This window comes from Gigantopelta aegis, chromosome 9, assembly GCF_016097555.1.
Source record: "Gigantopelta aegis isolate Gae_Host chromosome 9, Gae_host_genome, whole genome shotgun sequence".
NCBI classification, from domain to species: Eukaryota; Metazoa; Mollusca; class Gastropoda; order Neomphalida; family Peltospiridae; genus Gigantopelta; species Gigantopelta aegis.
In genome coordinates this window covers 57480878-57505722 of record NC_054707.1, presented here as the reverse complement: position 1 = coordinate 57505722, position 24845 = coordinate 57480878, and the positions used below count along the sequence as shown (strand labels likewise).

The following is a 24845-nucleotide window of genomic DNA, read 5'->3' as shown; positions in this document are numbered from 1 at the left end:
AAATCTGAGGCTTGCTGAGGATTTTATACTTTTATCAATGAGGGGGTATTCTTTTTATCATCCATTATCATTCTTTTCATTTGCGACCATGGGCGTCAATCCGTCTTTAAAAGAGCGGGATACGTGTTAGTGTTTGTTTCTTACGTCAACAATGACGTGCGTACAAAACTATGATAAAGCGATGACTACTTGCCATTTTAAATAAATAATTCAGTAATTAAATTAGTTAGTTTTTTTTGTGTTTTGTTGTTGCTGGTGGTGGTGTTGCTTTTGCTAATTGAAAAAGTGGGGGTGGGGGGACATTTATATAGATTGTCCCAGGCATTGAAAAGTGAGGGGGATGCATCCCCTCTGTCCCCCACCGATCAACGCCCATGTTTGCGACAGTTGTAAACAATGTCAGGAATGTGGGTTGAATGTCAGTGGTACACTCGTTAACTAGCATAACGGCAGTGGCGTGACGTCACTAATGGTAGTTTTAGCGCTGAAACAAAGTGACGTAACAAAACATTGTCTTGTGATTAAAATTTGACCAATCAAGATTATAAGAAGCGATATCTCCTGCGGAGATATCGCAAATCATAGTACCAGCGATATCTCCTACAAAAGCCTTTAATGGATGATAATCTATATATATATATATATAACTAAATTACCTTTAGTCTTCTTATTTATATACATTTAAGAATGAATTTTTAAAAACATTTTGACTTAATTCCCTCCACCCACTATTTAGCAATATATCAATAAAAAAAGCTTATTGCCAATATGATAAATAAAAATTGACCGTCAAATTAGGTAATTTTTTTGATGATCAGCAAGAAGGAATGTTCAATAACAAGCCATGAGCTTTAACTTGCAACTACAACACAGAAGAAACCTACTGTTGCAAGTATGTTATTCTTCACAGTAATATAAAAAATTTGTAAATAGAATATGGTTAACAGGTCAGATATAGTCAGACCCATGCATGTTCTTTCAGACAAGTCGTAAACATCTTTATTTTTCAGATGGTTTTTTTGTTTGTCTTTTAAACACTTTTTATCGTTTTAATATCTAATTTTTTAGAAGATAAAAAAAGAAGTCAGATACTCAGTAAATAAAATGCATGTATAATCTTGCTAACATTCAGCATGTCTCATAGGAATCTTTAATTCATGTCACACTGCCTCAGGATTACAGATTTTATGGGAAATACTTTTTCGGTTTCGCGTCGAGTAATCATCCAAACCCATAGGAAACTGTTTTTCAGAAATAATGGTAATAGTATTGTACCGTCATGCAATTTCCATTGACATATGTTTTCCATACTTTGTAACTGCATGTATTGCGAGATTATGCAAGATATTTTGTCACTATTGACCTGAACATAAACAACAGGGTGTCTTTTTTCTCTTGATAATGAAAATGCTTCAAATCAAACTACCAGCTTTATGTTTTAATTAAAATACCATAACTATTGTGCATCTTATCAGTTTTTCCTAATACTATATTTTGGTACTAATGAAATGCCTCACATAGCAAAATCCAAGTATTACAAATCCCTGCAAAGTTATCATCTGCAACATCTGACTTGACAAAGTTAGACGATATTCCACATGATCAGTACACTGAACAATAAAATTTATGGAAGTCTGGTTGGGTTACCTCTTATGTCATTCACAGCAAAGTTCTTTTCAGTAATTTCTGGTGGGGGCATGTTTACATGTACATTACATTTACTACAAATCAAAGTATATAGTTCTGTACCTCTGTCAGAATACTTAAGGTGACAATCTGAATTTTGGTGTTGTTGATATGTAGAACAAGAGGATTAGACATTAACCTATGACAAAAACATAATGTAAATATGTTTTTGGTGAACACTGTTTATTGATCTGAAAATAATTCAATATTTTCTACAAGTTACAAACATTTTATGATTTTATTTTCAAAAGACGATTTTGATGTAACTTATTTCACAGAATATAGACCCTACACTTCCATAACAAGGACAAAAATAGACAGCCAATAAAACTACCGAATACATATGATGTTTGTCAAAATATAGCGAAAACACCTGTACGACTTAGCGGCTAGTTTTTTTTTGGAGAAAAACATTGCGTTCATGGAAGATTATCACTGTTTTTCACAATAAAGTAATGTGACTTGAGAGAGGTAACATATTATTTTATGTACAAAGTATTGTTTTTATTATATTTTAATTTTTTGCTTATCATATCGAAAACATATGAGGCCAGGATAAAATATGTCACATGATAATCTGTAATATTGCTGACCTGCTTCCAATATTCTAGTGAAAACGATTATTTCCGTAAAATCTTGAGGCCTATTGCAGTGTCCAAATGTTTGACACATTTTTTAAAAAGCCACTATGCATGACTAGCCAAATTCTAAATCGAATTTCAGCCTATAAATACCTTGCAATGTATGTATAACATATGCAAAACAATTCTGTTTTTGTGGGGTTTTTAGGCATCAGGATGGGTCACTTGTCAAACCCCGATTATTGCTTTCACAAAGACTAATGGTAAAATAGTTATTGTTAGCAGTTTTTTGTTTAATGGAGCAACATCACTTTCATTCCAATGAACAAGCAAACTCTCGGGACATTTTTTAAAACAAATATTTTTTTTACAAATAAATAGGGAAAAAAAGGTTATCGAATAATGAACCAGTTAAGGGCATAAGAACCCCATACATGTACATCTTATTACAGTACATACACAAGTATATACACACACAGTGAGTTAATTATACAAAACACTGATGACATATATTAATAAATCTGTACATACATAAAATGATCTAGAAGGAAATAGCATATTAATATATACTCTATTTGTTTGAAAATGTACACAGTAGGTTTTGTACAGCAATACATGTACGACTTGTATTCACTGAATAAAACACTTTATACAGGCATTTTAGGGACCATCAACAAAACTTTGATGTGTGTACAAAGTGGTTAACTGTACTCTGGGGATGTGGTGGGTGGTGGGTGAAGGCTGTTAATACTAGCTTACGTTTAAAAAAAAAAAAAAAAGTGTGGGGGGGGGTGTGTGTGTGTCAGTAACAATTTCCATTGTAAAACATTTTTAAGAGACACTTTGAGGAGATGATGGTGGTAGCGAAACAGAAAACTGTTTGTATACTTGTAAATATTTTAACGTTCCTTTACACATGTTTAACAGCCCTATACTCACAATTCCTTGAATAAAATGTTTTATACAGCAGTGCTAATGGTATTCATAGTATTTTACATAAACCAGGAAAAAATATAGCACTTGTATCCGCTCTCTCACACACACACATACGATTAACTCGTTTGTATCGTGATAAAAGTCGGTTTTGGTGAAGACTGGACACAGAAATAGGATCATGATCAAAGGTTCCACACCCATAACACACAATCATCAGGACTGAAAACATCGCCCATATTATTATTAATCACACAACAAACTACAATGGTTGTCAGGATGACAAATCATGCCTGTGTTACATGCTTTGTGTTATTAATAAAAAAGAATTTCATAGAGGTAACAATTTTTTTTATGTTAGAATAAAAAGAGAGAAAAAAATGTAGTGATTTGGACCAGTCAGTTGAATTACAGTAAATTAACCATTTAACATTTGGCAATTTGTAGTCTAAAAACATTCAACAATTTACAATTGTTTATAGATTGAAAACATTCCAAAATGTTTCAATCAAAACAATCACCAGCTGAAAATCAACTGACAAAGTACTGCCTGATAAAAATGACTGCTGGCGGTAAAGTTCCTCAAAGACGGCAAAATATATACACCAAAATGTATATACAATTTTGTACATTAGATATAGACTTCATACAGCAAAATAACCTTTCAGTATTGTTCATATGCTGCGAAAGTCACTGTAAACAATTTTTTTAATGTAGGGAGGCTCAAAATTGCCATTGGTGGGCCATTTCATCCGTCACAATTTGTTGTAAAAATTGCTGTGGGTGACAAATTCTTAAGTTTGAGTCTTGCATTCACAGCTTTCTGCAGTTTAAAAAATATTAAACAATTCATTACTCTCTGCAATTTTAAAACATATATAACTTTTCATTATTATTCCATTTTACCAACATACCACTACTGTTCATAATTCTTTGGCCATTTTAAATGTATGGAATGTAAAACAACTTCATGACTAGAATTCTATTTTTCTCCCTTCAAAGTTTTATTTGTGACCACCAAAATATATTTCTGGGCTGGACAAAATTAGGACTGTAATTTTTCTCTCACACATTATGAGAACTGATTAGCCATCTGTCATACCTAATTATTAATATGCAACTAAATTACCAACCAGGCTGCAAAAATGCAGTGTTAAGCCCCAGTCTCACATACATGAATTATAACCCGAATGTCCAGGAATGTACACGATCCTATGCAGCCCCGATTATTCCTGATTTTTTGTCATAATTTGTATGATTCGGCTTCTTTCCCGAACTGTGTACGAATACTCACGACTGCTGCAAGAACTAACATGATACCACTACGATCCTGAGCCCGATGAATCGGGACGACCTACTAGGATGCCTTCCCGAATACGCTACGAATCATAACGATTAATGCAGAACGCGTCAAGAATTACTACGACATGCCTACGAATCTGCACGACTGCTATACGAATAATCAGTACAACTGCGTCAAGAACCTAGTACGACTGCAGCAAGACGCTGAACAGGCTAGATTTCATTTGACATTCTGCATGCCAGCAGTGAACATCACCATGCCGCTCTTCAAGTCAGCAAACGGCCACAAAGGATGAGGGAAGAGCCAGCGCACCCGTGGAGAACCAGAGGCAAAGAAAGACCCTTCAACAGTCATACAAAATACCCCACATTTAACCACGAATATCCCGAATGAGTCTACGAACATACTACGGTTACACACGATACCCTCAAGAACTCGTATAATTGAGTCACGATTTCAACTTTATTCACAATTACTCCCGACAGTTTTGAACATGTTCAAAACAGTCAGGAGTCGATCAAGAGCATTCAAGAATACTGATGAAAGGCCAGGATCCCCCAATGGTCTCAGTACGTATATCCAAGAATTCTTAAATCGGGCCCATTCGGGATATAATTTGTGTATATGAGACTGGGGTTTTAAATATGCTAATATAATTTCTTTAAAACAATGGCTGAGACCAATTGAGATGGACCAGCAAGGACAGACATCTAGTTAAAGTCTAGTTAGATGTGCGCACGGCTAGTGTGGCAGTTAGCCAGAACTGTACATTTTCTTAACCGTACACATTTAAAGGTAAAATTTAAAGGTAATTACTAACAGCTAGAAACACTACCAATTTGAAAATATTAAAAACTGCATGTTCTTTAATGTTTGTTACATTTATTTGTAAGTGCCAAACATTATGAATTAACACTTGTGTGCATGTTTCAAGAAATTAAAATAAGCTGTGTATTTATTATATCATCATGCAATAACAGCATTTTAAAAATGCACATGACTCACCAACCCAGCCTATCCCCCATACTCTGCCTGTTAATTGCCTCACTCCTATCACTTCTGAATGGGCACAACTTAAGCCTGGAAAACATTATACAAGGCAATACAACTCAACTGTCAAGTTGAGTCAAGTCGTGTCTTGTAGTGTGTAATAAAAAACCCAGTTGTTTGGGACTGAATTTTAGTTGTCCTAACAGCATTTGGCATGACTGAACATATTCGGTTGCAGACAATAACCATCGAATAATGTGATCTAGGCGTAACATATTGAGAGCTGACAATCAGAACTTTGTACGTCTAAAGTCATGGTTTTCAGATTTACACATTTTAAAGTTCAAAGTATTCAGAATTCTAAATTATATAGCTTTCCATGCCTCCTGTTACATATATGCCCACCAAAATATACTATATGTGATGAAAGGAACTGCTGTCATTTTTATATCAAGTGGTCATAATCAATTCTGATTGTCAGTCCACAATACGGAGATGACCCAATCCAACAGGATCCACGTAATCTGGATTTCAATGTAAACTGGCACAAATCAGGGTCCTGTTCAGTGAAAATAGACTAGGTGATTTTTGTCACTCTGAATGTATACCGGAGTATTTCATCATTTTCCCTTTCACTCCAGTTTAAACAGTGCACTGTATACATTGTATGTAAAAACTAAATTTCCGACTTTAGTGCAGCAACTGTCACTTCATGGGAGACAATAACAAATAACAATCGTGTTCTCAAATTACATCCGTTGAGCGTACGCAAGCACTGCTTAAAGTTAATGCACACTTCACCAGTATTGCGGCAATCCCCAAGTCTTTCCTTGTTTAAAGATGTGTAATTGTAAATAGAATTACGAGGTCTTTGATCATGAATCACAGTATTACACACACACCGATCGACCAGGAAGACGCCCCATGGTCTCCTTCTCTCTCCACACAAACAAAGAAGTGTCCTATCACTCTACCAACATAGTCAGCCTCATTTCTCTCCCTCAGCACTGTCTGTGTTATTTTCTTGTACAGGGGGTGTCGCCGTCTTACTCTTTGTCGGTTGGTCTCTAGCGAAGTGTTGATGATGATGGTGCATGGAAGCTTGGTAGTTTCTTTTTACTTTATCAGACTTTCTAAAAATTGTAATTTCCTGGGGAGAAAAAACCCAAACAATTTAAATATTGTCAAAGTTCAGGTTTTTAAGCAACAGATTCTGAAAGTTTAATTTTAAGTTATACATCTATTTAAAACAGTTTTCAAGATTTACAGACTCTACATAAAACGTTTTCAATATTATAACAAGAGCAAACTTCTGTAAGGTGTATGAAGGAAGGAAATGTATTTAATAACACACTCAACACATTTTATTTACGGTTATATGGCGTCACACATATGGTTAAGGACAACACATATATTGAGAGAGAAAACCTGATGATGTCACTTCATGGGCTACTCTTTTCGATTAGCAGCAAGGGATCTTTTAATATGCACCATCCCAGACAGGGTAGTAAATACCAAGGCCTTTGATATATCAGTCATGGTGCACTGGCTGGAATGAGAAATAGCCCAATGGGCCCACCGATGGGGATTGATCCCAGGTAAGGTGAATGAATAGCAGACCAAAAAAAGGTTGGTTTTGATTTGTAGTTCGGTATATGAATGTACACAAAAACAGAATAAATAATACAACATTCTAAACAAACGTAAGTCTATTTTGGAATAGATTAGTTACAAACATATTTTCCCTCATAATGCAAGTTTGTTTTCCTCCAATATACAGTTAACAATAATAAAAAGTTGAAAAAAAATAAAATAATAATAATAAAAGAAAGAAGAAATAGTTTTGTGTATGTACCTGCTGTTTGAAGTAAAAAGAAAGAAAGAAAGAAAGAAAAAAAGAAAGAAGAAATAGCTATTTTGTGTGTACCTGCTTTCTGAAGTAGAAAGAAAGAAGAGTTATTTTGTGTACCTGTTGTTTAAAGTAGAAAGAAAGACAGAAAGAAAGAAAGAAAGACAGAAAGAAAGAAAGAAAGGAAGAAGAAATAGCTATTTTGTGTACCTGTTGTTTAAAGTAGAAAGAAAGAAAAAGAAAGAAGGAAAGAAAGAGCTATTTTATGTGTACCTGTTGTTTGAAGTAGAAAGAAGAAACAAATAAAGAAAGAAGAAAGAGCTATTTTATGTGTACCTGTTGTTTGAAGTAGAAAGAAAGAAACAAAGAAAGAAGAAAGAGCTATTTTATGTGTACCTGTTGTTTGAAGTAGAAAGAATAAACAAAGAAAGAAAGAAAGAAGAAAGAGCTATTTTATGTGTACCTGTTGTTTGAAGTAGAAAGAAAGAAACAAAGAAAGAAAGAAAGAAGAAAGAGCTATTTTATGTGTACCTGTTGTTTGAAGTAGAAAGAAGAAACAAAGAAAGAAAGAAAGAAGAAAGAGCTATTTTATATGTACCTGTTGTTTGAAGTAGAAAGAAAGAAAGAAGAAAGAGAAAGAAGAAAATTATTTTGTGTGTACCTGTTGTTTGAAGTAGCGTCTCTCCTCCTCATCGACCAGCACCAGATTGAGATAGTAGCGCACAGAGAATTTCTTATTAATGTCACGCATCGTCGGGGTCAGCTCATACCCACTTAAGAAGAGACGGATGGGTATGGACTCCCCTGAAACAATCATCAATATTCAATAATACTATCATTAAACAGTCATTAATATTCAACAATCGTGAACTTTCAACAATACACCCCTGAAACAATCATGAACTTTCAACAATAAACCCCTGAAACAATCATCAATATTCAATAATACTATCATTAAACAGTCATTAATATTCAACAATCGTGAACTTTCAACAATACACCCCTGAAACAATCATGAACTTTCAACAATACACCCCTGAAACAATCATAAACTTTCAACAACACCCCTGAAACAATCATGAACCTTCAACTCACTCATGTCCTTTCAACAATACTCCCCTGAAACGATCATGACCTTTCAAAAATACTCCCCTGAAACAATCATAAACTTTCAACAACACCCCTAAAACAATCATGACTTTTCAAAAATACTCCCCTGAAACGATCATGACCTTTCAACAGTCACCTGTATTTTTTTACAGATTTAAACCAACACCATCATGTCTAAAGAAAAGGAAAAAAGAAAAACAAAAGAAGAAAAACAAAAGATAAGAAAAAGAAGGGTAAAACTAGGTTACTGCCAGTGATTAGTAGCAAGTTATCTTTTATGTGCACTTTTCCATAGCTTGTTGTGTACCAGTCATAGGGCAGTGGTTTAGACGGGAACTCCCATCCTTAGAGCTGGGCAGTATACCGTATATACCGTTTGGTATCGGTATCATGTCAATATCGATTTACCGTACCAAGCAAATCTCAAAATACTTACATTTTGTTATTGAAAAATGTTTTACACCATTTAGTAAAGCACAAACAATATATCTGTTGAACACAAAATAGCTGAAATGAAGAGAGATGAGGGTCTTGTGTATGAAATTTAATTTTATTTAGATGAAATTAGTGGGTGAGACTTAACTAGGACATGCATTTAAAGCTAAGTATACCGAAAATACTGCTCGATATTGGTATCATACCGATACTGAGGTAACTCACCCCCAAAATACAGATACTGAACCGGAAATTTCAATACCGCCCAATTCTACCCATCCTTAAAATCCATTGAGGCAACATATCCTGAAAACCATCACATGCAAATGCAGGGCTCGAAATGCAGTGTTAGTACATGCACCGGAGCATGCTGATTTTTGCGTGTGCATGTAACTTTTAAAACTGGGTGCACGCGGTGCATGCTAATATTTTTCAAGTACTGTGTATACTAGTATCCTGTTGTCTACCAGATTCAGACTCAAGTTGTTGATTTTTGCGTATGCATTTCGTAATCTGTTCGCCACATGAAAACGATAACCTTTATCTTATGGGCGCATCCATTTTGTATCCCATAATCCTACTTACAACAATGGCGCCCTTTCGGTCATTTCCATGAAATATATTTGCGAAAATTGCCGGCAATATCTCGGTTATATCCGTGAACGGTATTAGGGAAGGTGGTCGAGACCGACTTTGGGGTATCCACGCGCATAACACAGTTGTTGTCGTCACTGACAAATTGAACTCCGCCAGGTCTGTGATCAATACAAAGTATCGTAACTGCCTTGAATATTTTCAACCTCAGATATGGGCACTTGATCAGATGATTGCGAACGTGCAGGTGCGTTACTCGCGTAGTTGACTCGAAGTCAGCCAGTGATTATGTCAATCGCAACTTCTCATCGAATTCCGTAGGCTAATTTATATTATACCAACAGATCTTATGGAGTTAAAAAAGTTGATAACTTGCTTAATACGAAACACAAATATTCGTACGTTTTTGTAATAGGCCTATTATAGATTTCTGTAAGACGTTTACGTTGGGTGAAATTTTCTAATTTGACCAAAAATCAGTAATAAACGCAGCTGTATAACGTTCCGGTACTGTTAATAAATACATATAGGTATTGCCGAATAATTCCGATTTACCTTATTTTTGGTGCATGCAGAATTTTAATGGTGCATGTAACTTTTTTTTCAGCATGCACCTGGTGCATGTAGATTTTTTTTTTCATTTCTAGCCCAGAAATGCAGCTTGATCTCACCCCCATAAAACAGGCAAGTCAAGAACAATAAAACTTGATCAAACGAATATCAGTCTCACCTCTAACTGGAGCACCATCCATAATTTCATATTTAGCAATAGTTTCATTTTCATTGAATGTGTTTGGACCTAAAAGAGAGAAACAGCATAGTTAACACTCAGAAGTAAATGAAACAAACTTCAACAAAGGCACTACAGTATATACTTATTAACATAAGCACATTTTAATTATTACATTACTAAAATGATGCAATAACATATTATAAATTAGTTCGATTTTCTGCTATTAAGTACTATCTGGCTTTACAGCAGTTCTTTAAAAACAAGTTTTGCATAATTATACACAACGGTAGACAATTAATGTTCTAGATTTCATATATAATGTGCTTTAGAGAACTTAATCTGTCACCGAATGATAGAGAATTTTTAAAAAGCATAGCTTTTGATGGACAAAATGATAGACATATAAATGTATGGATTTCTAACATTGTTCCTAAACAGCATATACATATATCAAATAAATAATCAGCTTCCAGTCTTTGAATAAAGAAGGAATGTCAACTGATGAATATGTTATTCACTAGTCTAGTGTGTACACTAAGAACATAATTAAAAGGGAAGTAACTTTGTACTGGACATGTCAAACTGTTGGCTGGCTGACCAGTTTTCTGGAACAAGTTTGAAATTACTGGTGATATAAGTTTGTGAAAATTAACAAGGTATATTTCCAAAAAGCAGTCCATGTTAACATCTTCAATGTTATTTACATTTGATATTCACAGCATTCTAGAACACGTGTAGTGGCAGTGGGAGGTGCATGTTCGTTATGAGAATATAGGTCATGCCAAAGCTACAAGAGACATACTGATGCTTCCTAAATTCTTTTTTGACTTAAAATGATACAAGTTAGTATGCTGTAATCCATTTTAAATATTACACAGACATTTAAGAAAGGCAGTGGTAAAATGAAGCACATGCAAGTACATCACAGAAAAAATACCAAATACCACAACATGTACGAACAAAGAATAAACAGAATTTAATGACCATACATGTAATTGTATATACAGAATATCCAATGCATGCAATACAAAAGTGACAGTACAACATAACTTTATAATTATAAAACTGTAAAACCAACATCAATACTGTATTATCTCTTACATTTAAATAAATTTAGAACCAAAGGTAAAAATAACCACAGAAATGAGAGGAATAGAAAAAACAAATGTGTAACTGTGGAATGAAGTTAATTATGACCCAGAATTAAAGCTCTTCATTTTGTAAACAACTAATTATTTCAATGACACATTAGCATATTGTGGACTACAGATATTTAGTGTCTAACATATTTTAACACTTATGTCTAGATATTGAGAAAGGAAACCTGCTTCTATCATACTGGCTACTCCAACTGAATAGCAGTTTTGCTAAATGAAACTTGAATTTGGCGACAGATATTTTTAGCAAATTCGCCAAATTGCACATTTTTATGGGCTTCAGCTGCAGCCTAACATTTTAAGGAGGCAGAGAAGGAAAGGTTAAAGTTTGTTTTTGTTTAACACCACCACTAGAGCATATTGACTTATTAACCATCAGCTATTGGATGTTAAGAGGCAGATAAGGAAATCAATATCTTAGCCTGATTGCCCATGAGTTTCAATGTATATGTATCCCTTGAATTTAAATACACACACTTAAACTCCGTCTTTCATGTACATGTCATTATGTAAACATATATCTGAATACTGGAAAACAAAGTATCATTTGACTATATAAGGGCTGTCCAGATGAATTTATTCTAGTATCTCTTAAATACCAATCAAGAAATGAATACCCAAAAAATTACAAACATGTACAAGAAAAAAGGTGAAAACAATCTCACCATATAGACTATTTTTCATTAACAGCATATTCACTTTCATATAACATTGCTGTTGTAGTAAAAATTGTATCTTGATGTTGCTATATATTGTTGTTGAATGTATGTACGTATGTATGTAAATGTTTATCATATGTATGTATGGTTATGTAAACAAAAATGGTTAAATAAAAATTAAAAAATTAAAAATTAACAGCAAAGGTATGCACACTGACAGAAAAATTGATGGCCATTAATAAATCTGTCATTGAATAATGTTTGGAATTGAAAAATACCCCAATAGATCCTCCGAGACAAATAATGCTAAGATGAGCACTATAGCACTGATTGACATCTCACTGTCTGCTTTGACAGAGCACACAAACGAACGATTGCTCAGGTGGGTAGCAATGAAAAACAAAATCAACTTTTCTTGGACACAACTGCCAAAGTAAGCTGAACAAAGAAGTGAAAACAGTCGGACTTACAGGACCGTTAGTACGAAAAGTGAAATCATGTACCTGTCCCCGTCGTTTCTCGTTTTATTATCTGAACCTCCATGTGCTTGATTTTTATCCGTACAAGGAGGAAGTAAATCTTGCCAACTATAACATCTTTTAAGTGATACCTGTCACAAGAAATGAAACAAAAACTTGAAATCAAGCCACAAAAACACATGCATTATGGGTAATGCTGGCTAAATACACTGGTTACTATAGTTACTACAAAGCATTCACTTTAAAAAAAAAAAAAAATTGACAAAATCAGTGAAATAAGGGTTGTATCTTATATCACTCCAAATAAAAACTGTTGGGATTTTTGGAAGTGAAAATTTCAATTTAGTGTAAAGGTAAAAATGTAATGTACTAGTTAGCAAGGTGTGCTAAACCATACCCTATACGAATACAGGGTTTAACCTTTCAATGTGAATGGTCTTATTTAACTTTGGGACAGCCATTTTAAGTTTAAAATATTCTGCTATGGTCAACCAAAGATTCAATATTTTATAGGAAGTTTAATCGACTAATGTGAATTCATTTGCAAACCGCATTTAGTATTTTGAATTCAATATTACCAAACACAACGCCAAATTTACAAACACTGCCATACCTCTGAAGTCATAGCAATATTCCTTGTATTTTGATATTTACTATTATGAATATTTACAAGAGTAAACATGAAATGGCAGTCTGCCTACGTAAAATAACAGGTGAGATACATGTTACATTAAAATAGGGGTAACAAGGACAAATGACACAGTAGCATATTAACTTGCATTCAGCCAACAGAAACGAACATGCACATACAAAAATAATATTTCTCCAGTCACATTAAGCCACAGGTGGATAACCAGTATATGGACAATACCTGCACCAGTTGATTCTCGTCGCACAATTGCTAATTCCATATAGCGGATCTTTATTCGAACCAGCAAGAAGTAAATTTTACCAACAATCACATCCTTGAGGTGATATCTCCAGAGAGCAGTAAAACAGACATTCAATTACATGTGCTAATTAATGTATACATCATCATTAACAACAAAACATTCCACCCCCTTATCCCGTCGGAAAATAGTTACCACCAAGTGACGATATATATGCACTAACAGATCATTAGAAAATGGATGTAAATCGGCACATAGAACTAGATATCAAATATTACAGAAGAAAAAAAAATTCCATTAAGTGTTGTTCACAATTAATGGATTTTTTTTTTTTTTTAATGTCAACATGTAATGGACATATGGCCCAATTAACCAGATTTAGACACCAAATTATATGGTATACACACCAGAGATGAAAGCAGATTATGAAAAAAAGATCTGTAAATTTTAATATTGGTGGTCGGGTATTGAGATTGGCTCTAGGGTTAGGGTTGTACAATGGTATAAGATGGTGGCCTCCAGAAAGAATGTTTACAAAGTATCAACCAAAATCATATCAAAGATTTTGGACACAGAATATGGGGAAGATATGAACAGTTGAAAACCCCAAAACACTGTATAGACAATTAAAAATCCACTTTCAAATAAATGTGGAAAACTTCCATCTCTGACACACAAATAAATATGTTCTCTGACTCTCCCCATATATACACACTTTCACAGGCACTCACGTGAACATAACAAAACACACAAATACCTGTCAACAGTATCTTACTTTGATTTGTTGTATTCAAATTCTATATGTAGACAATCTTCTATTCCGACCTCCATCTTTATGCTGTTGTTCATATCAGGGTACTGAGATAGTGTGTGAACGACAATGTCCTGTTCCTTTACTACATCTGTCAACCGCTTCACTATTGTAACACGAAGAAAATATCTAAAACAGAAAAAATTAAATAAATAAAAAGGAATTACATTTTAACAGTTTTAATTAGTGATTATTAAATGTTTAAAACAAGGTACAAACAAATATGGCTATTCGTTTTTCTTTGGTGATTAGCAGGAACAAGTTTAAAATGTCAAAAATACTAGTTCTTAATAAAACCAACTGTAGTGCACTGGTTGGAATTGGAAAAAGTGAGCCTACTAAAGGACAATATGTCCATCATATGATCCCTTCAGATTGATATTTTATCAGGGTTAGCTCTGCTACTCGCAAAATTCGACAATTGCAAATTTTCTGAAGAGTTGGCAAATTTTATTTTAATTTGGCAAAAACAATTTGTGTAATAATTGATATTTTGTTGGAAAATAGCTATAAGATTCACATTCTTTAGATAATATAGCGAAATTTTCTGATCACCCAGAGCTAGCCCTGTTTTATTATACTGATATACCAATGCAGTGATGATCAACTGAAAAAAATCCCTAATCAATTGTGTGGGAAAATATTAAATGTAATTTTTTCCCAGCTTAGATGAAAGAAATGTTTTATTTAACGACGCACTCAACACATTTTATTTACGGTTATATGGCATCAGACATATGGTTACGGACCACACAGATTTTGAGAGGAAACCCGCTGTCGCCACTACATGGCTACTCTTTCCGATTAGCAGCAAGGGATCTTTTATTTGCGCTTCCTTCAGGCAGGATAGCACAAACCATGGCCTTTGTTGAACCAGTTATGGATCACTGGTCGGTGCAAGTGGTTTACACCTACCCATTGAGCCTTGCGGAGCACTCACTCAGGCTTCAGCTTAGATGATGGTCCTGAGGTAAATATGTTGGAGGTGGTTTTTATTTTCATGAGTACATAAAGAAAAATATATTAACTAATTATTAAAAGTAAAAGCAGTAATTTGTATTGTCTATTGTGGTGAACATGACAATACGTACATAGTAATTATAACTTATGTACTAGAGCTAGCTCTGCCACTCGCCAAATTCGCCAACTGCAAATTTCAGGACAATTGGCAAATTTTATTCTGATTTGGCGAAAACATTTCATGTAATAATTGGTATTTTGTTGAAAAATAACAGTGGATTTTGCATATTTAAAGATAATATGGCAAATTATTTTGCTCACCCAGAGCTAGCCCCCCTGTATGTACACATAATTCTACCCAACTGTGTAATGATTATAACCGATGTTAGATTATGAAAATCCAACCGATTCCCAACACTACTTTATTACAGAAGAACATGTAAATCCTTAAGAATGGCTAAACAATTGTTGGTACAAGTAGTGTTTTCCCTAGCTTGTTTTAGCATGGTGCAGCAACATGCCTCAATAGTCTAGCACCATCTTGCCTCAATCAGCACCATGCTGCCCTGAGATTAAACAAGCCTTTTTCAGTAATTAATTCTAAAATTGCCTTTATAAAACACCCAAAAAGGTATTATTCATTAATAAAATATGCCTTTTATATCTTTTGCCATTCATTTATTAAAGCAAGCACAAAAATTACATTACTGTTTCTTTTAATTATTTGTTTTTGTACTTTTAATGAAAAACAAGTGCCCCAAAAATGATGAAAATGCCTCAAAAGTGTTTGGTCTACCATGCCTTGCCTAATTTCTAGGGAAATCACTATACAAGGCAATATTATAATGAACTATAAATATGCAGTCAATGACATCATTACGGATAGAAACAGCAGATGAAAATGAAACTATACGAGTACCATCTGCTACAAATGTCATGTGACCAAACCAGGTTAACACCAAAGCTAAAGAAAGACACATTTTCATTTATTTATTTTAATTCTGACATTATACAAGCCGATATAAACTACCGAGGAATGAGCTTTCAAACACACATGATAGGATTATCAACATGTGCATATTAGATTGAAAAAAGATATATCCAGCCAGATTATTTATTCCTTGAAATTAATCTGATACTAGGTGAACATTTAGTAAACTGGTGGTGAGAAATCTTTGTCCGTCACTTACTAACACCTTCAGTTTAGCTCACTTTCAAAACAATCCACCAACTAGTGCCCTACTTAAGAAGATGGGAACTACTGGGGTGCTGCACTTTTCTAAATGTATGTATACATGTGTATAAACATTTCTAGCAGATATTCTTATGTAAATGACTAGATTCACAAAACATACTCACCGCAATCTGACATTTGCACCCGTATACGATTCGTATGGCTTTTCAACTTGCTGGAACTCAAAGTTGTAGCTGGCATTTTGAGTTAATTCCCCTGGTCGGGCCAATTCCTTGACAAGTGATGTGAATTCATGGTGATTTCCTCTATCATAATACAACTCTAAAAAATGAATATTTATTGTTACACATTTATAACATTAATTTCTGTTATTAAATCAAATACACTTATTAACAAAAATATTCTAATACTGAATAAAATAAATGCAATCCAGCAAAAACCAACTGTAGCACATTTTAACAATGATATAAATGTAAATGCACTTACCGATCTGACCAACAAATTCTATTTTTATTCCTTGATGTTCAAGTTTGCTTCCCGATTTCTTGAGTGTAACATTGACCTACAAACAAAACAAAATAATCTTTTATTAAACAGGGCATTTCCTCAATATATTATTTTACAACAACAAAAAACAAGACTAAAGATTAAAAACAGCAAAAAACTAATTGCAGTGTTTGACTTTCTGAGGGAAAAGAAAACAAACTATGATCACAGGAAAAATAAATATCCTCACCAGGGATGCACAAATGTGAAATTGTGATGTTGCCCACTGGGCAACCAGTGGCTGAAATATGGTTGCCCAACATCATCTCTTGGTTGCCCACATATTTCATAAAAGTTTTATGAATATAATTTTGAACTGTCATTAAAATGAAATTGAAATTTAAAATGTTTTTATTATTATCATTACTTATCAGTTTAGTTTTGTTCCTTTTTTAATATTATTTATCTACAGCTCATCTTCACTTGGGCTGTCAGTCATAATACTTTGATGAACTGGATGGTTGTTGGTGTAGTTTGTGGCCATTCACATGTCTTATGCCCTTTGCCGATAGCCACCATTCTGAAACGTATCTGTTTGCACAAACACGCGCGCAAACATACACTTCACCCCCTCCAAAAAAGAGCGTAAACAAACTCTAAAATTATGTAATACTTGTTTCAACGGCTGCATCATCCATTCCCAAAGATTGTGACATACTGTAGCCAACCTTATTCAACGCAAATTTTTAACAACTGCTTAACCTCTGTGTAGGAGATCGAACAAATTAAACACAAGTAATATGACAAGATATTGTTTTTAGAAACAACCCCCACCATTCTATAACACGTATAATTCCAATGACGCAAATCGCCGCAGGAATTGCTTAATTGTTGAACGGCTCCTTAGAGTGAGAAAGCACGGGAATACTCTGTAAAACAGTGTACACGTGATGATCACGAGTAGCAGGCCTGATCCGCATTTTCAGTGATACCAAACATTTTGTCTCATGTTAAATCGACCCTACTTAGTACAACTAGTTTGTCCCTATCTGGATTATTTTGCCACAAAATACATATTTTATATTGACGATATTACTAAACCATTTAACAAAAATACAATTTAATTCATGAAAATACAAAGAACTTAAAACATGAAAAACATGTTTTACAAAATGTAGAACTCGTTTTGAAATAAAGTTAATAATGACAACATTTAAGAAATATTTCATTATTAATTAGACTAAAGCTTGCCAGATGGTGTCTTAAAAAATCGTCAGTATTGGGATGCATCAGCAAGGTTTTTAGGGTGAATAGGAAATATTTTGTTGCGAGAATTGGTAGGACCCAGCTAGTTGGGGACGAAATATCTGGCATATGGCTTTTCCAAATGCCTGCACTGTGGACACTGAGTGGATGACAGCGTTAGGGTGGATGGCAGTGTTAGGGTGGATATTTATATCGCCTGTCGGTCAAGTTGTCAGTGCCGATATTTTTGAATTGCCCGTGACTGTCCGAGTTTTGTGAAGTTTTGTTTTTCATTTCATTTGTTTTATGATTTTCTTGGTTGCCTGTCGGGCAACTGTTTGACAAAGAATGGTTGCCCCCAACATATATTGGTTGTCCCGGGCATGCAGACAACCTATTTGTGCACCCCTGCCTCACTTTATTAATTTTATGAAAATTTGTCTGGCAAAAAAACCCATGCAACACCACAGGGCTCGGGCACTTTTGCACCCGAAAAGCACTCGACAGTGTCCGAAACGGCCCAGGACACACTAGTGTCGGGTGCTATAAATAATAATGTGCTCAAGGAAGTTCAGAAGTATGCCAATTACAGTCAAACTTCGATAACTCGATCTTGAAGAGGACTAGGAAATAGAGTTTCAGGGAGTTTGAGTTTTCGAAATTAATATATAAGAGTTCAAATATGAGGCGAATTACTACGTCAGTCACCTCACCCTACGCCACCCATCTTATCCCACACCACCCCACCCTAGCTGTTGGCATCTTCGACACCTGTGGTACATTCATTTTGCGTATATTGTAAAAATAAGTAAATAAAACAAAAAAGATAACCCAGATGAATTTGAAATATATGCTTGGGCATATAGGCCACATGTATTTATTGACAAAAAAAAAGAAGAAAAAAGAAGACATTTATATACACACATATATATATATATATATATATATATATATATATAACACAAAGTAACATTGACATATTTTACAGATGTCAAAACATAACAAATAAAACACTAAATGCCGAATAACACTAGAACAGGGTTTCTGCCAGAGGGTAAAATGGGTATGGCGCCATACCCTAATTTTTTGGCATATTTAATTTTTTTAAGTTAACCTTTTGACAAATCCAATGACTCTTATCATTACTGTATGATTTTCTTAACCATAACCCTAAACATTAGCCATTTTCTTTCTGGCGGAGGCCCCCATACCCTCTGTTGACCGTGTTTTCTTTCAATTCCATAGCACCATACCCAAAAATTTCTTTCTACCAGAAACACTGTAGAAGTATATTTGTTTTACACAAAATTATTTACGCTTCATACCTCTAGTTTCTTTCTCCAGTCAGGCCACCCACCCCCATTTCTGGGCCCTATGCAAGATTGCTTGGATGACAAGTAAGCAGACCTTTTAAAAACCGATCTGGCAAACCCCACGTTACCGGGTCCTTCCCCAGATTGCTAGATCTGTGATGTATCAATTTTTAACATAACTAAATGACTGGTAATTGATACACATTAACTGATATATAAATAGAAAAGCTAAAGTTTGACATGACATGGACGAACGCCGAGTACCAAACACAGGATCATTTCGTTTTGCTTAGTCGGCGATCTATTATTCTGTAATTATCATAGCCAAGACCACCCGAAACAGCCGCGCTTCGCTTGATTGACATGATTGACAATACATTCATCTTTAAAATACTATTGGCAACGACAGTTTGATCAATCCACACACTATTAAATCTTTATTATGGAACCAAAGAATTAGGTCGAGAGATCGAGTTTATTGAGTTTTCAAAGGTCGTTATTACCGTATTTTACCGGAAATAAGCCCAGGGGGCCAAGACAACTCATTGTGAGCTTAGCATGGGGTGGGCTTATTCCCAGACAAGGGGCCAGTTTTGTTGAAAAAAAATTTAATAATAATAATTAAAATAAATAACAATACTTAAATGAACTAGGAAGAAAACAAAAAACGTTCAGTAGCACATCTATTAATTAGTGTTCCATTTGTTATTAATAAATAATAATTGTTTATTAATAGCAGGCATTTGGATTTCACAGAAACAGTCTTTTCCAGCACTGTCAGTAAAGTTTCAATAAAATCACATAACAAATTTTGTTCCCCATGATTACTATATCGAGTACGACTATACAATACAGCCGCCCTGCTTCATTAATGTAAATAATGCTGTAAAACCTTTGATTAAGTAGACTTTCCCATATAAAATTACAAAACTGACCAATTACGTAGTACCAAAGAAAAGAAAATTATCACATGGGTATCGTGCATGGTCGTTTTTACTCTAACGCACCCTACCAATAGGCCTAATAATATGCTGCTTTTTTTTTTAAAGAGAGAAAAATACTATAACCCCATTTCGTTCTATTAATGCAAATTGAAATATATTTAGTTAAAAAGTTGATTATACTCTCAAGTCATTTATGTTTTACAAGTCCGGTTAATGAAAGTGAAGCGCCTTGTAAATTAGAGCGTTTGTTTACACTGTGCATACAGATTTCATTATGTACAGCCCGAACATGAAAAATGCGATATTTTCTAAAAAAAAAAAAAAAAAATGTTTGTCCTACATTTATATTTTGTACATATTTAAATACATCATATCGAGGTGTATCTTTATGCTAAATATGAACAGTATACACCTCGGCATTAGCATCCGAGTTTTGGTTTTGTCTCTGTGTTACTTTCAGGCTCCGGGCTGTAAATTGGTCGACCGGTCTGGTCTGGCACCATCGGTTTCTCCACCCTCCGACTCGCTATCCGTTTTTTCTTCAGTATCACTGTTGTAAGTAAATGTGTGTCTTTCTTCATTTACTAACAGCTCAAATTGATACGGCAAAACGTTTTGCGAACGAACACTCATTGTTTTGGTAAGCTGTGCAAGTCTTAGATTCTTTATGAGTGGTATGGACTAATGCTTTTAAGTGTAAGGCTTCAGATCAAGCGACGCGTCTCTGACGTCACGGACCTCGTGATTGCCCTGCTCATTAAAGATCGGCAATTTCCGATAAGAGCTCGTATCTGGGGGGGGTTTATTGAGATATTTTAAGTAATTAATTTTTTTGAATTTATTTTTAGGTGATTCAATTCATAATTAATTGTACATGGTTGGTGCCAAATATAGGTTACGTGACATGTTTCCTTTAAAACAAAAATCCACTTTACACATTTTTGTAACAACGAAAGTTGCTAATAATATCTTTGGGTGAATTACACCTCATAATTACTTATAGCTTCAGATGAGTTTCAAAAAACTTCCAAGAAGCCACACATTTTTGATTCCCGGAAGCTGTTTTTACCTCCAGAGATGAAAACCTTAAGTTCGAGCCCTGCATCATATGCAAAGGATTGCATGTTCAGAGATATGTTAAACAATTCTACACCATATTACCACAGGCACTTTCAATCCATTCAGGCTTTTACATTTTGTAAATAAATAACTTAGTTTTCCAATAATAAAAGAATCGCTGACTTTCTGATCTACACACAAAATTGTCAACACTTTCCAACCGACATTTTGACATTTCTACTTGCAGTTTTGCAAGCAGTATTTAAAACACAGATTATATACCGTAATTATTTTATTTGCACATTCTCTCCACATATATGTATTTGACAGTACAGTCTTGAATATCGATTTAAACATTCAGATAGAGGAGTGAATTATTAAAAAGTAATGTAATTTGTTTAGTTTTTTTACCTTTCCACCAACTGTTTCCCCATCATAGTACAAATAGTATCTCTCTTTTTTACCATCCTCTGTCTTGATCTCAGCAGTCTTACGGGAATCCTGTCCTTCAAGAACAATGTCTATTTCAGCACTCTGACCGAACCCAAAAAAACTCTGGAAAAAAAACCCCATATATATATACATACACTGAACAGCAAAAGAAACGCAAGTTACAATAATAATACGAATGGTATTTATTTTTAGATAGCATTGTACAAAACTGATGTAAACTAATGAAAAAAATTATTGAAGCCAAAAGTTTTTTTTAACTTCAAGGAATGTTAATAGGCATCAGTCATAAATGATAACAAGGGCAGACAACCCAGACAGAGTAATCAATAATCAATATTGTGTATGTCCACCATTTGCATTCACAACTGCGACACACCTTCTGTACATGGAATGGATCAGATGGTTGATAAAGGCCATGAGGATAAGTGGAAAGGTCTGAAGTATGATTGCCTGAAGCTGAGCTGCATTTCTTGGTCTTTGACGAACTTGATCAATTCTTCTTTTCAGCTCGTCCCATAAATGTTCAATTGGATTTAAGTCGGCATTAAGGGCTGGACAAGGCAAAATTCTGATGTTATGCTGCTGTAAGAAGTTAACCATAGCCCGAGCTGTGTGTGGTCTGGCGTTATCATGCTGGAACGTGTATTGTGGCTGAAGAGCAAAAAAAGGCACTATATGGGGTCCGAGGGCCTGATCAATGTAACGCTGAGCTGTAATACCATTACCTCTTCCCGGACCAATATTCTGGAAGACAACTGGGCCAAGTCTTTGATTCAGGCCAATTGCAGCCCATATCATAACACTGATCATCATAACGATGTCCACGTTTGCGCCATATTCGAACTCTTCCATCAGCATGGGGGTAATCAGTTAATTAGTACCATAGTCTTCGTACCATAGTCATTTCGTACCCAATTTTACCATTTCGTACCCTGGTCATTTCGTACCATAGTTATTTGGTCATTTCGTACCATAGTCATTTCGTACCATGTCTGTTTGGTCATTTCGTACCTTGGTCATTTCGTACCTCAATCATTGTGCAGCTTAGTTGACTGATAGATATTAAAATGTTGAATTATTGATTTAAAAAATAAACATTAGGCTAATGCAGCTATACTGAAGCTCCACCCTTAAGAATGAAAGTAACAAACAAACAAATTACATGAAAAGAATGATATATTACTTTTATTACTTTTATCTTCAAACGTTTCCATTCATCATTATATTAATTACCAACGAACACTTTGTGTTAGAATAACATATCAATATCTTCTAAGACAAGCTGATCTCAGGGCTAAAGACGTAAGCCTATATAAGATGGCGGGAGTCTTGTATCATATGAAATGATCATCAGTGGCAATATACATATGTCCATTTAAACCTTTGCTCACTTTACAAGGTATATTTACACGTCAACGTTTATTCGTCAACAATAAAAATAATAAGTGGCATACCATGACAAAAATAAAATACAGAGTATGCAACCACTATGGTACGAAATGACGAAACATTATGGTACGAGATGGTAAAAAGTACGAAATGGCTATGGTACGAAATGACTGTGGTACGAAATGACCAAAGCACTATGGTATGAAACGACTATTTATAACGCCAACAGTTCTGTCGGTGCTGCCGAGTCAAACTGGGATGAAGGGCAGGACGACGACAACTGAGTGTGTTTATACAGAGTCTACGTCTAACTGCGTCACCACTGATGGGTCGGTTGTGGACTCCCAATTGTCTGTTGAGCTGTTTTATTGGCTGTCAGGAATGGGCTGCGAAGATGCAAGCGATGACTATGTCTGTCCTGTCGTTGGGTGGTGACACAAGGATGGCCACTTCGTGGAAGGTCAGTAGTACTGTTGGTGGTGACAAAACGATCTTGCAGACGATAAATGGTTGTGATGTGAACGTTAAAAGCATTGGCAGCATTACTAACGGCATCACCTGCCTGTAGGCCTCTGATTGCTTGTTCCCGCTGTTGTGAGGTAAGTCTTGGCATATTCGTACGACATAAATATTGGTGAATAAATTTTAAAAAATTGGGTATTTTTATACCCTATAATATCATGAACAGAGCATGCTTTTTGATTTTCACGAGGATCTCTTAACAATCCCATGACATTTTCCTATGGTATGTTTTGATGATATGCTTCAACCGTAAATGCGAACAAAACGAAATGAAAACTGTTACAAGGTACAATTTGCTTCAAAATACACCCAAGTACATTACATGCAGGTGAAAAATCGAACTTTTCAATTAATTTTTAGCCTCTTTAAAATACTTGCATTTCTTTTGCTGTTGAGTATATAATAAAAATAGTAACACTAACAGGCATTGAATTTGGTGATTTATTTCTCTCTCAAAATTCTATCATAATCATAAACATGTATTTGGGGATTCTGTCTCATAATTTTATATGTCTGACCCAAAATCTGTTATTTGCATACTGGCCAAAAAATTAAGGGGGGAAGACGGAAGTCTTTCTAAAATTAATTAGGAACACGATAATGTCACATGACAAACAGTAAACACTCCCCTATTTTCAACCAATTTTCTTCGATGACGGACACTGTTGTTCCAAGATCAATAAGCACTGTATTACTATGCGTAACGATTGACAGTACAAACTTCATACAATAAAAAGCTGGAGCATTAGAAACCATAAAATAACACAAATTAAAATACGGCGATATTTTATACCATTTTGAAGAGGATGACCCTCCTCCTTCGACTTCTTTCGGAAATACAATATGGATTCCGAAATCTCGGGTAAACGAGAATACATATGGTATTATTATTTTTTAATTTGTTTGCATTTTATTTTATATTATGCAAGCTTTCTAATAATATTCTTAATCAATATGAACAGCATTCGTGTTTTGAATTTTCTTGAATATTAATGCATCATTTTAGATAGTGTATCGTAAAGAACAGCAAACAACCACAAACAGTCATAGTGTACCTAAACTTATAAAC

The 24845-nt window shown here is 34.6% G+C and overlaps 1 protein-coding gene across 1 annotated transcript; it reads right to left on the bottom strand.

The window, feature by feature from the left end:
• Positions 1-1250: 1250 nt before the first annotated feature.
• LOC121380554 (vacuolar protein sorting-associated protein 26B-like) lies at positions 1251-24610 on the bottom strand. Its single transcript, XM_041509418.1, has 9 exons — positions 24570-24610; positions 21824-21967; positions 16852-16927; positions 16530-16686; positions 14175-14339; positions 12534-12640; positions 10212-10280; positions 8004-8146; positions 1251-6643 (listed from the first exon to the last, which is right to left on the bottom strand). The coding sequence occupies exons 1-9, from the start codon at positions 24570-24572 to the stop codon at positions 6482-6484; spliced, it is 1026 nt and encodes a 341-aa protein (XP_041365352.1). The 5' UTR covers positions 24573-24610; the 3' UTR covers positions 1251-6481.
• Between the last annotated feature and the right edge of the window lie 235 nt (positions 24611-24845).

Excerpts from the sequence above, each read along its gene's own strand:
- LOC121380554 (XM_041509418.1), bottom strand. Across the intron at positions 12,641-14,174 it reads TTTGAATACAACAAATCAAA|GTATCACTTAAAAGATGTTA; the intron begins GTAAGATACTGT and ends TTCTTGTGACAG. Across the intron at positions 8,147-10,211 it reads GGATGGTGCTCCAGTTAGAG|GGGAGTCCATACCCATCCGT; the intron begins GTGAGACTGATA and ends TGATTGTTTCAG.